We start from the raw sequence: 15,950 nt of genomic DNA, 5'->3' as shown, positions 1-15,950 counted from the left end.
TGAGGTCATTCCCTTTTCTTCACATTTTCCTCTTCTGAATTTCTGAAGTCTGAGTACATTGTTTTTCCAAAGTGGAAAATAAGAACCACTTGATTTCTGTAAACACTGGAGAGTCAAAGGTTTTTCAGAATGAACTGGTAAATACAATACTGTAAAAATAGTCTTCGCTTAATTGAGGACAGTATCCTCTTAACTGAAACTCAAAAGCATCATTGAGTGTTTGGGTTTGTATGCCTAAATTGAATAAAATGGGTGCTAAGTGTTATACTACAGAGGTAAAACCCTCTTTTTCCGTAGATGTGGTTACAGGCTTATGATTTCCTCTCCTCAAGCCACATTTCATTTAAGTTTAATTGTTACACAAAGCTGTGTTTGTTCTTGGGGGGGGGAGGGGGGAAGATAATATACAACAGAGAAAAGTCCAGAGATTTCACACTTTTAGGACATTTTAGAAATGTAAATTAAAGTATAGAAATCATCCTCTGAGAATATTCTGTCTAAAGTTAACATGCAAAAGAACTTAATGTTTACAAATTTTTGTCTCTACACTTCTGTCATCATTCAGAGATCTGTTTCAGACAGCATAGGAATAGTACAGAATTTTGAGACTCTTTGTTTATTGTTAACAAAGTTAAAACGTAACACCAGATATAATTGCTGCCTGACTGTGGTTGTAGGGTTTCACAGTTAATTTTTGTAAGTTATCTATATGTATTTCGTAGGAGCATGGTTTAAAGACCTTCAAACTCTACGTGTTGGTATTTCCCATTATGTTATCTGGTAATGGGTGCAGTAATGTTTGTAAGTACACATGTAGCGAGTGCTGAGTAGTGGGGTATTTCAACAAAACAAAATGCTTTTCTAATAGTAAAAAAAAATACCTCAAGTAGGTTCTCAAATAGTGGGGAGAAAAATGTAGTAACGGCAAAATTTAGGTCAGTACTTAAGGTGTTAACTGTTTCAAGGTCTCGTTCAACACTTGGACACACAAGATCACACTGGGGGCAGAGCTCTAGTTCTCAGGCTGCACGACCTCAAGAGCAGCGGAACCGCAGTAGGATTTCCACAGTCATACAGCCACTGAGACAGAATGCAGCTGAAGTAGTGGACCTTACAGTGGATGAAGATGGTAAGTTGCATTGGTCTGAGAAATCTCTTCTTTTTTCTGAAGCAGGATGATCAGTGTAAGGGGAGTGGAATTGATTGCATCAGTTATAACATACCATTCTGTGAAGAAGTCTAAATTCTGAACAAATTAATTTCCAAGCCTGTCAGAAAAACCTCTTGTGGCCTTCCCTTTAAAATTAAAAGTTTAGCCACTCCCAGTGGGTCTACTAGATCTAGTTTTTCTTCCAAAACAGACTTGGGTGTGTGTCTGAGGGCTGACTCAGCAGGCAGAAATTATAGAACAGGTTGGAACTACTGCTTTAAAAACATGCGCTTACTTCCGTACAACACTATAAAAAGAAAATCTATCACTGCTTATGCTTTGGAATAGTTACTGTTCTTTCAGGCCTTGGTGAAAAAAATAATTAGAAAAAAACACTATGCAAACCAAAACCACCAAAAACCCACAACCCCAAACTAGTGAAGTATGTTAGGTTTCTGAAGCTGTAACCTTTGATTGTTTCCTACCATTAAAACCTGCTGGCACTTACGAAGTGTATTCCTGCTGAAAATCGTAAGAGCAACTTCCACGTATTGTCAGAAGTTGAGGGAAGGGAAAAACTAAAGCTCATGTACATTTTTGCAGGTTTATTTTTAGTGGTGGTGGTGGTGGTTCTGGGGATTTCTTGGGTGTATGCTGCTTTTAATGTTTAACGGAAGTTTTTTTCCCATTGTGGTTACGTCCCTGAGTGCAGCACAACGTAGTATCTCGCAATATCTTATTCTTCAAGTTGTCTTGTTTTTTTGGGCTGGGTTGGAGAGTTGGAAGGGTTTGGAATTGTTTTTGGTTGTTTGATGGTTTTTAGGATGGAGGATGGGTTGATTTACAGATTGTTTCCTTTGTGGATTTACTGTGAAATATCTGAACAGCTCTATCATTGAAGGGTAGTAGGCATCTATTGCTTTAATTTACTCTTTTAAACTCAAATTACAGAATTTAGTCTTAAATTCAAGAACCAAATTCTTGTAAGAAAGATTACTGCTGAATGAACTTTTACTTCTATAATGCGTATATGTAAGACTAGCTCTCCCCCACCAGAGGAAATACCTTTCTAAGAGGAGTCTTCCAGGATTTCAGGAATATTGTTTTGGGGGTTAGGCATCAAATTTCACAAACGAGCTAGTGTAAAATGGTAAAAATTCTGAATTAACACTGTTACAAGGCAGCTACGCACTTTATCATAACTTCACTGATGTCCACAAAGATACTGGTCTTAAAACTTTGCTAGCTACTTCCATCAGCATAAGGATCATATCTCCATCTGTCCTGGTGGATTAATCTCTGTGAAGTGTGTTGAAATTAAGTTTCTCTTAGCTAGGAGTTTGAGATTGGCCAAGCCCACTGGCTTTTACTGGTTTTGGGGGGGAGAAACGGAACCATCTGTATTGCTGATGGTGAGTCAAAACAGTAACAGGCTAGCAGGGTGATGGAGGCTGGTAGAGTTGAGAACTGACTGCAGGATTGCTTTCAGAATGTATTAGCATCCAATCTTGAGCACTGTGTGATCAAATATCAGTGTTAGGCTATACGTGTCCTATGTAGTTGCTGTTTTTTTCTGAATTGAAACATGAATGCATTTCTCCCAGAATGCTTTGCTTTAAATAAAATTAGTATATTGAAATGCCACATTAAAATCCAAAGGAATTTAAATATAGGTATCAGTTCATGGTTTTTTAATGTGATGAGCTGGAAGACTTGCAAGAAGGGAGATACATTTATTCCCTTGCTCACTGAGTTGCTGATATACTTACTAGATATAGAGCGAAATCTTGAATCAAAACTAGTCATATTTTATTTTGAGACTTTGTGTAAGAGAAGTATTTGAAGTGTCTTGATGCTTTTTTTTCCTCCTGATATCCATGCAGACATTTTTACTAAAAAAACCCCCCTGAGCTGTTTCTGATGATTTTCACTTTTATGGTATCTCATATTTCTAGTCATGTCATTGCCTTCCCAGAAATTAGAAATTTCAAACTTACAGTCAAAAGCAGACTTTTTTAAAACTAAATTTTAATTATGCCACCAAGTCTGTTTACAATTGTGTAGTAGAGAACAAGATTTATGAAGTGTTTGGTGTATTTCACTGGATCCAATTAAATATATTGCTGACTTACCTTTACAATATGCAAAATGAACACGTATGTACTTCTAACAGAATTCTCAAATACTGATGTAATAAATCTGCTTTTAGTGTGTATTGAGACTAGAAACCAAGTTTATCATGCTGTAGCCTTTAGTGCTATACATCTAGAATAACTGAAGTTTGTAAAGTAGTACTGATAATTTAGATGCTACTATGCTGATCTTGGTTAGTTATCTAAAAGTTTTTCTACACTTTGTAAGCATTAACCATAGAGTAATTTGCCTGTAGATTTATGAAAGATTGCAGTAAGTGTTTTCATACTAAAGTACCAAAGTAATTTAATTTCCTTTCTAGTAGCATTATGTTCAGTAAATAAATAAAACTTGATAGGTTAGATTTGGTTGGGAATTGATTTTATATTAATTCTTAAAATTTGAGTTGATTTTTAAAAAAAAGAAAATAACATAATTTCTTCCCCACACACACTCAAGTGAAACAGAATTAACTTTTGTATTTTATACCTGTCAGGCTTTTTTATTCTGACTTTCTTAGCATATGGCAAGACCATAATTGAGAGTTTATTGTAAAATAATTAAAAACCAGCAACGACAATAAAAAAAACCCAGCAGCTTTTAAAGCTTAAAGAACATGAAAGCTTTTTTCTTTCGCTAGAGCCGACCGTTGTGCCAACCACATCAGCTAGAGTGGAGCCGCAGGTCGTGAGTTCTGCTTCCAGTAACAGTTCTAGTACGTCTACCTCAGAGCAGGCCTCTGATGCAGCTCCAAACATCTCCAACAGCCAGCCCTCTGCAGCACCAGAGACAACTTCCAGTCTTCCCAGTGGCGGCACTGCTGGCACTTCAGCTGGAGGTACCGAATAAGAGAGCTTTCTAAATTGTTACGTTGCCTCCTAGTACAAAGGAAGTTAATCAACATTCTCCAGATTAAAACAGCATGTGAACTTTTAGTACTGAACATAACAGTAAAAAGTGAGAAGACAGGATTATGAAAAAGATCATTGATTTCTCCCCAAAGATGAAGGAGGTTGTGCTGGAGCCTTCTGCTTTTGCCTGTTGGACTGATTTGGTTATACTTAATGAACCACATCCTTGCTTTTTGAGGAGGTAGAATGAAGTTCACAGGGAATTAAGTCTTCCACTGTAGTGTGTTACAGGGGTGGGATTTTTTTAATGTCTGTTGTAAGGAAGTGAAGGATGTATATAGATCCCTAGAACCTCCCCCTGTAAATTACTTCTCTGGAAGCACATTTATGCAGATCTGTATAGATGCTGACCTATAATAGAGCTGTGTATACAGGTAGCATGCATGATGTTTCTGAAACATGGGTGCTTTGCCCCTGTCTGCAAGTCAGATGAGGTACAAAAAACCTGAGCTGACCACAGTTGCACAAGAGTTTGAGGTCTCTGTGCACTGACCACAGGCACAATCTTTCCTGCTTTGCCTACTGATAACATGTCTTAAATTAGTGGAGTAAGGCAAGTGTCAGATCACGTCCTGTAGTAACTCCCATGAGTACATCCACCTGAACTACTGAGTTTTGGTTCACTTGGCAGGCATAGCTAAATCTTTTGTATCCAGTTTTGTTTCATTTTAGTCTAGATCTCTTTTTCAATCAGTTAATTACTTAATTGGGAAGTACTTTTTTTTTTATTTAAGACACTGCTTTATGGTGATAAGTTTTGCTAATTTCTTTCACTTCGATATTTGTTTATCTTCAAGATGATGTAAGAAGAACTGCATCTAATACAACACTGGAAACTGGCCCTCCAGCCATGCCAAGGTTACCATCGTGCTGCCCTCAGCATTCTCCTTGTGGAGGACCTTCACAGACTCATCATGCGCTGGGGCACCCGCATACAAGCTGCTTCCAGCAGCATGGCCACCACTTTCAACATCACCACCACCACCACCACAACCCTCACCCAGCTGTTCCGCTATCTCCTTCATTCAGTGACTCCAGCTGCCCTGTTGAAAGGCCTCCTCCAGTGCCTGCACCTTGTGGAGCAAGCAGCAGTTCTGGCACCAGTTACCATGACCAGGCATGTTCAATTCTTGTGACTCTCTCTGCGATTTCAAGTTGTTATGGATATGAGAGAATAGCACAGGATGCTGAATTGTGGATTATTCTCTTGTTCCGTAGCAGGCATTATAGAAGGGAACGAAAAAGGAAAATTAGAGCTATAATATATGGACACAAAAAATTGAAATTTTACAGAAAGTCATAATCCAACAAGTAGTCATTGACAGCTATCATCCTCTTGATGAGAGTAAGATGATAGTGGCTGTTTAAGCAAACCAAACATAAATATCTTGAAATCTACTCTGCCGATCATAGCAGTTTTGCAATCCAAATAATTGAGCTGCTTTAAGGGAAGAAAAAATCAAGTCTAATGTGTGTATGAAAGAGTTGCTCCTCTGAAAGCATTGCGTTTTAAGGCGAAGTAACTAAAGTTACGGCTCTAAAACAGTATGGTTATAAGAAAGAACAATACTGTGCAAACCTAATTTACAACATGCAGAGCTATCAGTCTGGTTTCTGTTTTAAGTGTAATGCAGTAGGCACAACTGAAAACGCTAACAACTGGTTTTTTGCCTCCAAATATTTCAATGCATGTAGCTCCCATATACTCACTGATTTATCCATCATAGGGGTTTTGGGGTTTTTTACACAATCTGGTGTAGTGAATTTAGTCTCTGTCACCAGATTCAAGAACTTAAAAATAAGAAATATTAACAATACCTAAATGTTCCAAAGTCAAGCCTTAAAACTTAAAAATTTGGATCCCAGTTGCTTGTGTATTTATTTTTATTTTTATCACATTATGTGTGAGGGTGACTTTGTTTTCAATGTCTGAAGAATTGCTTGAAAAAAAGATATTTTGTTTACGCAGCAGGCATTGCCAGTAGACTTAAGCAGCAGTGGTATAAGAAGTCATGGAAGTGGTGCTTTTCATGGAACATCTGCTTTTGACCCCTGCTGTCCTGGCTCTTCATCTCGAACTGCAATTTATGGGCATCAGGCTGGTGCTGGCCCAAGCCAGTCAATAACAATAGACGGATATGGATCCAGTATGGTTGCGCAGCCGCAGCCTCAGCCTCCTCCTCAGGCATCGCTCTCTTCCTGTCGGCATTATATGCATTCTCCTTGTAAGTACTGATAAATACTGGGTACCCGGTGGGGGGGAACCAAACAAACAAGAAAACAGCTTCCCTGACAACATATGAAAACTCTTTACTACTATCTGCTTGCTTTGATCTTAGAACTGGCCTAGCAAACCACATGTTAAGAAATGTATTTAAACATTTCAGCTTGTATAGAGGATTTGAACAGGATCAAGGTGAAGTTAAAATATTTTCTTTTGAGTGACCTTAATAACATTCAGAGTTTAAAAACTGTATTTACAGTGAAAATGTTTTTCATCCTCTTTGTATTTTAGCAATGCCTTTTTATTTCTTTTTCCTTGGTCCATTCCCCAATGAGTTCTGCTTGAGCAAGCTCAGAGAGTCAACTCGTTTGCTTGATTGTGCTTTCTTTTGGGGGATTTTATTGCCTCTATAAAATAGTGGACTCGTGGGGGGAGACTGAATTTTTAAAAAAACTAAATGACAAACTTGGAAGTAAAATATCTCACCATATATACCTTTTTCAGCGTGCATCTCAGGTTTGTGTTTTTTGTTTTTTTTTAAATGGGGGGGGTTTCTTTTTACCAACATTAGCAAATGGAATACTTTTGGCTGTAGAAAGTGTGGGTTTGTTGTAGGATATATTGCAGGAATTGGTTTAATTTAAAATTGCATTCCCATGTTGTCACTGTTTACACTGGTTTAATAATATTGAAGCACCTGTGTGACAATACTTTTTAAAATAAATTGAAGTCTCAAAACCTGTTACTCACCAAAGTAAAAGCACCTGATGTTTTCATTGCAGATGCTTCTTTGACCAGACCTCTTCACCATCAAGCTTCTGCATGTCCTCACTCTCATGGAAATCCTCCTCCACAGCCACAACCTCCACCTCAAGTAGATTATGTTATCCCTCATCCAGTGCATCCGTTCCATCCTTCAATCTCCTCTCACGCGTCTTCTCATCCTGTTCCACCTCCACCACCAACTCATCCTTTAGCTAATGCAGCCGCTCCAATGCCACAGCATCTTCCTGCAACACACCAGCCTATATCCCATCACATCCCTGCAACAGCACCACCAGCACAGAGGCTACATCCTCATGAAGTGATCCAGAGGATGGAGGTCCAGAGAAGAAGAATGATGCAACACCCAACGTATGTCACAAATGTACTCAGAACAATATCTAAACATATAATTCATTTCCCTCCGGTTTGTAAAATGTTGCATGTGAATCTCAAACTGTTAATTGCATGGTTAGGAACTGTTAGTATTAAACCATGGTAAGAAGTGTCTTTACATGCAGTCACAGTCGCATGAGCATTGAGAGTGAATGAGTTCCATTACATCTCTTAACAGTGTCTCCAGGTAAGGCATGAATGGGGCGTGGAAGAGAAGGGAAACTTGTGTTTCTCTTGCCCGTTACTCATCCTCCAAATAACAGGCAGGAAGTCCTTTTCAATCCGGATAGCCTAGAAAGTACACCATAAGGCCCTTTCAAATGTGTTCTTTGACAGTGTGTTTTGCCTTGTTGGTGCTGTTAAGATGCTTTTTATCTAACTGATGCTTTAAAATAAAATGAACAATTTGTCCTGAGACCATTTATCAGGTTTAGTTCAGATTTAACCTTAGATACTTACCTAGCTTTACTATGCCTTTACGTCTTTAGAAGAGAAGGAAAAGGCTGAATGATACGTGTATGTGAATGTGACCAGTGTGGAGATGTAGCTTTGGTGGTGCTGTTTAAGAGATGCTGCTGTTGTTAATCTAGATGGGGAATGAAAAAGAAAAAAAAAAAAAAAAAAAAAGTAAAGCTTGTGGGCTGAGATAAAGACAGCTTAATAAGACCACAAAGGAGATAATAGTACAAAACAAGCATATACATTTTTTTCTCACCACCCAATGACCAACTGTGTAACCAGCCCCCGAGCAGTGATGGCAGAACCTGTGGGTTTCCCACACCTCACGAATTTCACTTACGAAACTCATGGGAAAAGACCAAACTCATGGAAAAGAGAGGATTCCTGCCCCCCGCCCCCGCCAACCCCCATTTATAAACTAAGCATAATGTCTGTGGTATGGAATATTTCCATTAGCCAGCTTGGGCTAGCTGCCTGGCTGTGCTTCATCCCAGTGCCTGCACACCTGCTGATTAACTGAACATGAGAAACTGAAGAAAGTCCTTGACGTTAGCAACAACTAAAAACATCAGTGTTATCTACATTCTTCTCATACTAAATCAAAAACACAGCAGCTACTGGGAGGAAAATTAACTCTATTCCAGCCAAAACTAGGATAGCATTCAATCACAATGTAACTGAAGTTATTTTAATTCTGGAGATAATGCTCTTAAATAGCCAAGAGAATTTCAAGAATGAGCTCTTTAGTTGTTGCTCCTAACTTTGTTACACAAATTCTAGTGGTAACCAACTTAAAATTGATTTAGAAGTTAATGTTTAAATAAAAATTTCCTTTAACTGCAACTTTTGAGGAAGTTTCCAGATAATTCATAACAATATCTATAGGCAGTAACTGCTCACAAAGTGGCACAGACTTCCCCCCCCCCCCATCCCCCAGATAAGTCAAATATAACCCTGCTTTCTCAGTCACTAAGTTTTCATCTGTCTGAACCTACACCTACTCTTCTGTTATCTTTGCTATGCAAATAGCATAACCTCTAAACACCCTAACCTAAACATACAGGCACAATCATACCCAAAAATTAATTTTGGAACATTCAAGCCAGTGAATTTGGGACAGCAAGATAGCATTTTAAGGAAAAATAATAGTGGTAGCTATCTTATCCGTTCTGGAAACTTTCTTGTAGTGTGGGAATTGGAAATGTGGATATTGGTATTTCTTAGCATCATGAAATTTTCTTTGTATGTATAGAAACTGTAGTCACAGAATCACAGAATGTTCGGGGTTGGAAGGGACCTCTGTGGGTCATCTAGTCCAACCCCCCTGCCAAAGCAGGGTCACCTAGAGCAGGCTGCACAGGACCTTGTCCAGGTGGGTCTTGAATATCTCCAGAGAAGGAGATAGCTTCTTCCTTGGCATTCTCTTGGAAGTCACCAGTCTCAGGTCAGACAGTGTCAGTTTGCTCAGTGAGATTTCTTTGTTCTGCCCTTGGTCTGTCTTTTCCCCTCTGATCCTCATACAAATTACATGCAAAATCAGTATTGTAGGTGTCTGGTCCCAACTTCATATAAATCAGGTTATACTCTGACAACAAGAAACTTGTGTGTATTTGCTCTGTTATTTAATACACAGGCCGAGACTGCCAGCAGTCTTGTAGTTCCTTCAGTTCTGTGGCTCAGCATCTCTAAGTGTTCTTAAGATGGTTCATCCTTCATTTCTAGAAATAGCGGATGGGATAGCCTAGCTTATATACCTTCTGTCTAACAATATAGGACTTTCAGGATTGGAAGAAGAGAATGGTTAGAGTCCTCTTCTCACTGTCATGTCTCAAGTGTGGGTACAACAGCTATAGCTTTCTTAGGGTCTTGGAATCAGCCACAAAATGTGCAAAAGGCAGTACATGAGGGTGCACTGAATTTGTATAACATACGGATTTTCTGTTTATTTTAAATCTTATCACCTATTTTATACTAAGATTGTGGGGTAGACAGCATAGGAGTTTTACATTCATAGAAATAATTCCAAATGTGTTTCTTTTAAGACTCATTTTAGCAAAAATGGGCCTACATGACTCTTAATTTTTATGGAACTATGGAAGTGGTTTGGCTATGGTTTTTTATTAGAATATGTTCTTCCAGATTTTTCCCCGTAGTTATTTGGTAAACTGAAGGGAGGTGAGACTAGGAGTAGGTTCTGAACATGGGTCTGTTCCTATGTTGATTTGTACCATTGCAGAAAACGAATAGCTCTGACTATTTATACGAACTTGACAAGTTTCTCTGGAGAAGTGTCAGTTTATAGTGATGAGAACAGTGTGCTGTTTAGTAACTTTTTAATTCTCTAGACATGTAAATTCACAAAATGTCTAGTCTACACTTTGTCAGGTAGTTTAAGGTGATACTGAACCTGAAGACAGTGTACTGCTTTAGGCAAAATCCAAGTTTCTAGGTTGAATTAGAAAAAAACCCAAAACTTTCTGTGTTGAAAGCAATGGAAAGAAAAATACTAATTCATTTCTTTCTGTAACTGGGAAGCAGTAAAGTAACAGAAGTCAACCAGCAGGTTTTTTTTAAGATTGTTTCCAAAACTGTAGTTGTTCTTTATGAGCTGGCATGGAAAAAACTGTGTGCTGTTATTACTTGAGCTGTGGTGCAAACATGTTTCAAGGAAAATGTCCTCCGATTAGTGTATTAAGTTTCCCCTAATTACTGTTACTGGTATAATTCTGCTAGAAATAAACTGCAGCATAGCTGTGTGAATTTCAACATGACCATCATGTGGCCTTTGCTTTCCTACCTGCAGTTTGAGGTTAGGATTAAGTACTTTGTCAGTCATTCTGTAGTCACATCTGCCAAGTGAAGGGCAGATCACAGTAGCTGAAGCTGGCTTTGTCTTTGGATATGTAATCTGTATTATAATTAGTTTACAGCTTATATCTAAAGTTGAACTTAAAATACTGTGTGAGGAGGTTATTTTAAATGCATTCTAGTAATGTAGTCTGTAATGTTTGATTATGGATATTGCTTTCTTGATACTAACAAGTATGTGAAATTAACTGTTGCTGTTTTATGTGTTTAGACGTGCTCATGAACGGCCTCCTCCGCATCCTCACAGAATGCATCCCAATTATGGTCATGGGCATCACATTCATGTGCCTCAGACGATGTCTTCCCATCCTCGGCAAGCTCCAGAGAGATCTGCCTGGTTAGTATCCAGATACTATTTTAGTTCTTCGGGACTCAGGGCAAAAGACGATAATGTGCTGATCACAGTGCTTGTAATGCTGGCTGTGATTTTAGAAAGTGCTACATGCACCTGTAGTTTAAAATTTGTAGATGTTGATATGGCTTAAAAATACTGCTTTGAGTACTTAGTATCTTAAATATATTTCTCGAGGGTTTTATCAATTGCTTTTAAAATGTAATTGAGCATTACTGACTCTAGGTAGTTATTTCAAGAATTGGTTTTTAAAATAAGCAAGTAAAATATTGCTGAAGACATTTATATTTATGTTCTTTGTAAAATAGAGGTTTGAATTTTAGTTATAAACTAATTTATTGTCTTTCCTCTTTTTCTGAACTTACTTAAAATTGCATCAGGCCCACTCAAGAAGGTTACATTTAAGTTCTGCAATATATTTATTATTAAAAAAAAATACTTTTGACCATTAGGGAAAAGGTGCATGTATGATGGTGGCTGTTCCCACAGCATGAGCTGACTCCACACTGATAATACTCCTGGGCACAATACATGTGGAGTTGTCTCTGCTGCTTTATCATACTAAAACTTCACAGCTTATTTAAATACAACTTTTAGTTATTGTAGGATTAAGATGATTCTTTAGCAAAGCTTAAATAAGTTTAAAAAAATTCTTAATGTAGAACTGTTACAGTAGCTGTGCTGTGTTGTATACTTTCCAAATCAGTGGAATTCTGTCTGGGAGTCAAGATGTACATTTACCATAATGCCACTTTCATTCATGTGACAGGGAACTGGGAATCGAAGCTGGTGTGACTGCAGCTACTTACCCTCCAGGGCCGTTGCATCCTCACTTGGCCCACTACCATGCACCTCCTCGACTTCATCACTTACAAATAGGAGCTCTTCCTCTGATGGTAAGGAGATAGCTTATGAAAAATGATGCTTATTGGTCATTGTAATTATTTAGTTTGTCAGGAAAATTATTGTAAGGTTTACTGCATTTAATTGGACATGTGTACATGGCTGCGAAAGTTAGTGGTTCAACTGAAGAAGAAAATGCTCCGGTGTTTTTGTCTGTTGCTCCCACATAGGGAGGTAGAACAGGCTCATGTCTAATAAGAGAAAACAGTTTAGGAGACTAACATTTCTAACTTCAGCTCTTGTAAAATGAAACATACTTGAATTAAATTGTCACTTGCATTGCAATGCATTGACCCTCTGCATCTGATTTTTAGAGTTCACATTCTTCTTTAACGAGTTTTGGATTGTTAAAGGGTACCAACTTTCCACCCAGTGCATGAGGATTAGCACTGGTGCTTTATTTTGAAGGTGTGTATGTAGCACAGCTAAAATTCCATCTAGAAATCTGGTTGTTTTCAAATAATATTTGGTGTTCATCAGCCTAATTCTGTGTCATTAAGTGTATCATTTTATAGCATGCAGTGTTACAAGCAACAGAAGGTGTGAGAGCAAACTAGTCTGTTGTTGCATGTGACTTTTTTTAATCTAGAGGAAAATCAGCATAACTCTGACTTTTACAGAGCATTATAATTGAAAGAATGTTTGTAGGTTTACTTAAAATATTCTTAATTTTGTTTAATGAAAATTCGCAGAGACGTAAATTTAGTTTAATGGAGTATGTTTAGTGTTTCTATGTGGTGTTCTGTGTGGCTAACCCATATAATTTAACGCTCTTAAAGCTAGATAAGCTAATCAAAATTGTCAGCACATCTGTAAGGGAATGCTAAAATTTTAAGTCTTGTCCATCCAAAATTCCTCTTATTAGTAGCCAGAATTGACATCTAGGGATTGAACTGTACATTTAAAACTAGTAGTGTAATAGCTGTCTCTTTATAGTCTGGTCTTACGTCGCTTGTTCCTTGCTATTTAACTAACAGGCATCATAATAATCCTGAAGTACTTCCCTGATATATCACGACTGATACTTCATTGACGCACAGCTTGCATACTTACCACAGACTTTCTGGAGCAATCTGTAGAATTTGGCATTTCAGTGTAGTCAGCAGGATTCTTACTGCATAACTAACTCCTGTGCATCGTCTATTCAAATTAAGATTTTCTGCATTCTTCTTCAGTTAGGTGTCTAAGTGGATGAAAAGTCGCTTGCCTCTCTCACATTCATTTCGTGTGTTGTACTGTAACAGATAACATCAAGTGCTTTAGATTTGCAAAGAGAAAAGGCCCTCCTAGTAGTTCAGGGAACTGCAATTGCATTAAGAGGCAGCAAGTTAAAGATATGCCTAGTTTATGTCATTTTTTTTATCAGGGCTTTATTTCCACTATTACTATGGAGTTTCTAGAAACTTCAGAGTTCAGCTGATCCGTATATTACAGTGTGATGAGAAACTTTTAACTGCATTTTAATTTTCATAGAGGTATTCCTACAACTGAAATGTTACACAAGCAAATAGTTGTGACCATACTGTTTATCTTCGTTTTAACGGTAGAATGGAAGAAAGCTGTGATATTCAGAAGTATTTCCTGAATGTGTGATAAAATACTTTAGGGAGTCTTGCTTTTCTGTTCAGTAACTGCTGTTGCTAATTGATAGAAGTGTCGGATGCAATAGGGTTCTTTAACTCTTACAGAAACTTATGTCTGTGTGTGTTTGTGTAGGGATATCTAATCCTCATAACAGTAATTCACGAATCTCTGGTTGAAATGGAGTTGGAAGTTGTTTGTGTGTTAAGTTTTTGTACGCACTGTACCGACAGCATGTTTTACAATGTGTAGACTGCTGTAAGCAGTACTTCCTCAGATGTTTGGGATCTGTTTTGAATTTTGCTGTGATCAGATTGAGTGTTACGACTTTGAAGTGGTGTTCTGAGTCTCAGACTAATTTGAAGTATATTCAGATTACACACACTAGAACATAAAGGCAGGTTAGAGCACTGGTAGAAGTTACATATACAATGAGTTCAAGGCATTACAAATGCCTGTTGATGATTATACCCCTTCTATGGCAATAATGAAAGCCAAAGTTTTCTTTGTTTGCATGTATGTGAGAGTACAGCAGATCTGTCTGCAAAATTGACCTTGAGTATAGAACAAGTAGTCAGTGAAGTTTTTCACCTAACAAACTTAAGTGGATATTAAACAAAAGTGCCATTTTAGTTTTCATTAAAGAGCAATAGATTAATTGCAGCTGTCACCTGGGTTTTTTCACTGTAACTTTAGGAATAGGGGCAGGGGAGGAGAGCCTGAACTGTGATTAGAGTCCCTCTGCCAAGTGGCTCATGTTATGAGGAGTGCTTTCGTCTTTCAGTAAGTACACAGGGTACTAAATAGGGTACTAAATAGCTATATACAAGGCTCATTAGTTGTGTTCTTGATGCGGATGTCATCAAATGGTGATGTTCTCTATTCTTTATTCGGGGGGGCAAGAGTCTTTACAAGTAACTCATGCAGTAGCTCAACTGAAAAAATCCATTTGTCTTGAATTCACTTTCTGAAATACCATGCTGCCCAGTAGGCAATGTGTGTTTTTTCTGTCTGTTCTGGAGTACTAAAACCCCTTCCCACTACTGCCAGAACATAAAGGGCATAATGGATTATTTGGGCTTTAATGACACTAGCACTCTGATATGTCAATTTCAGGTTGTAATTGGATGCAGACAACCAATTCTTCATCCAGTGAGTGCTGGAATGTAGACTGCAGTTTTAATCCTCAGGGAGACAAAACAATAAAGATTTGTTGGGAAATATAAGTAGCTTTGACAGTCTGAATGGAGGGTGGGGGAAACAAAATCTTTTCTATTAGCTTGTTGAAGAACTTTCACCTGTGTAAATGTTGCTTCAGGAGGAATCTTAGATTAAAAGCAACTAAAAACAGCCTCCTGCTTATCTATGTAGACAAGGATTAGGCTGCTTTGCTACTTGATTTAGCACAATTACTTTAAGTGTGACCTTGGCTTAGAGTAGTTTGTGTTCCCATCTTTGTTGCTTTAGTGCTGTGTATGTGTTGAGGAAAGATCTTCTGTCAAAGTGATGTTTATGATGGATTCCGTTCTGGACAACTATCCATTCTGTGAACTTCAGCAGCATTTTTAGGAAGAATCAACTGAGGATCAGTGCATGGCATAACTGATGAAACATCAGACAAACAAGACACAGGAGAGAGAGGCGTTATATGTTGTTCTAATGCCAGTGCTTGTTGTTAGATGCCACTTCAATTTCTGTTTACTCTGAGTGACTTTGGCTGCTCTTTTGACACTGTTGATGAGAAACTTTCTGACTCAGAGTACCCAGCACCAGTGATCACATCTGAGTGGACAAGATGGGAATTTCTGTAATTTAATAAGCTGAGGTGGACGTTAAAAGGAGTGTGACTTTTTCATAATGAGCGAGATACCAGCCGTAGTTCTGACTAACCAAACTGTACTTACAGCTGTAACAAGCAGAATTCCTTTTCTTCTGTTGCTTCAGGAGAGAAAAGGCATACTGGTTTGTAGTGAAATGCAGGAGGGGATAAGTCCGAAAAGAAACCTCCAGAAGATGTTTCTAAATTTGGCCTGGGGACACCCTGAAATGGTCCCCTTCTCTATACTGCTGACTCTCCAGTGTCTTTTGTTTTCCAGTTCTCCATTTACCTGAATGACCAGAATGCTAATGTTTTTCAGGCTTCAAAGATAAGAAAGGATTAGAAAAATCGAGAATAGTGTGTTATTTGCTATAAAGTTTCAAAAGTCTGCA

The 15,950-nt window shown here is 38.1% G+C and overlaps 1 protein-coding gene across 7 annotated transcripts in view; it reads left to right on the top strand.

Moving 5' to 3' along the window:
* Positions 1–15,950, top strand: part of RNF111 (ring finger protein 111) — a 49,123-nt gene that overhangs the window by 24,275 nt on the left and 8,898 nt on the right. For 5 of the 7 annotated variants that reach the window (XM_075431910.1, XM_075431905.1, XM_075431909.1 and 2 more), the window contains exons 4-10: positions 966–1,129; positions 3,924–4,121; positions 4,992–5,311; positions 6,164–6,419; positions 7,201–7,552; positions 11,115–11,240; positions 12,025–12,151. In XM_075431910.1, coding sequence (XP_075288025.1) covers positions 966–1,129; positions 3,924–4,121; positions 4,992–5,311; positions 6,164–6,419; positions 7,201–7,552; positions 11,115–11,240; positions 12,025–12,151 — 1,543 coding nt within the window. The remainder of the gene's footprint in view (positions 1–965; positions 1,130–3,923; positions 4,122–4,991; positions 5,312–6,163; positions 6,420–7,200; positions 7,553–11,114; positions 11,241–12,024; positions 12,152–15,950) is intronic. The other 2 variants (XM_075431908.1, XM_075431906.1) reach the window with 1 other exon arrangement.

Source organism: Opisthocomus hoazin, chromosome 10 (assembly GCF_030867145.1).
Source record: "Opisthocomus hoazin isolate bOpiHoa1 chromosome 10, bOpiHoa1.hap1, whole genome shotgun sequence".
In the NCBI taxonomy this organism is placed as follows: domain Eukaryota; kingdom Metazoa; phylum Chordata; class Aves; order Opisthocomiformes; family Opisthocomidae; genus Opisthocomus; species Opisthocomus hoazin.
This window is presented reverse-complemented; position numbering and strand designations above follow the sequence as displayed.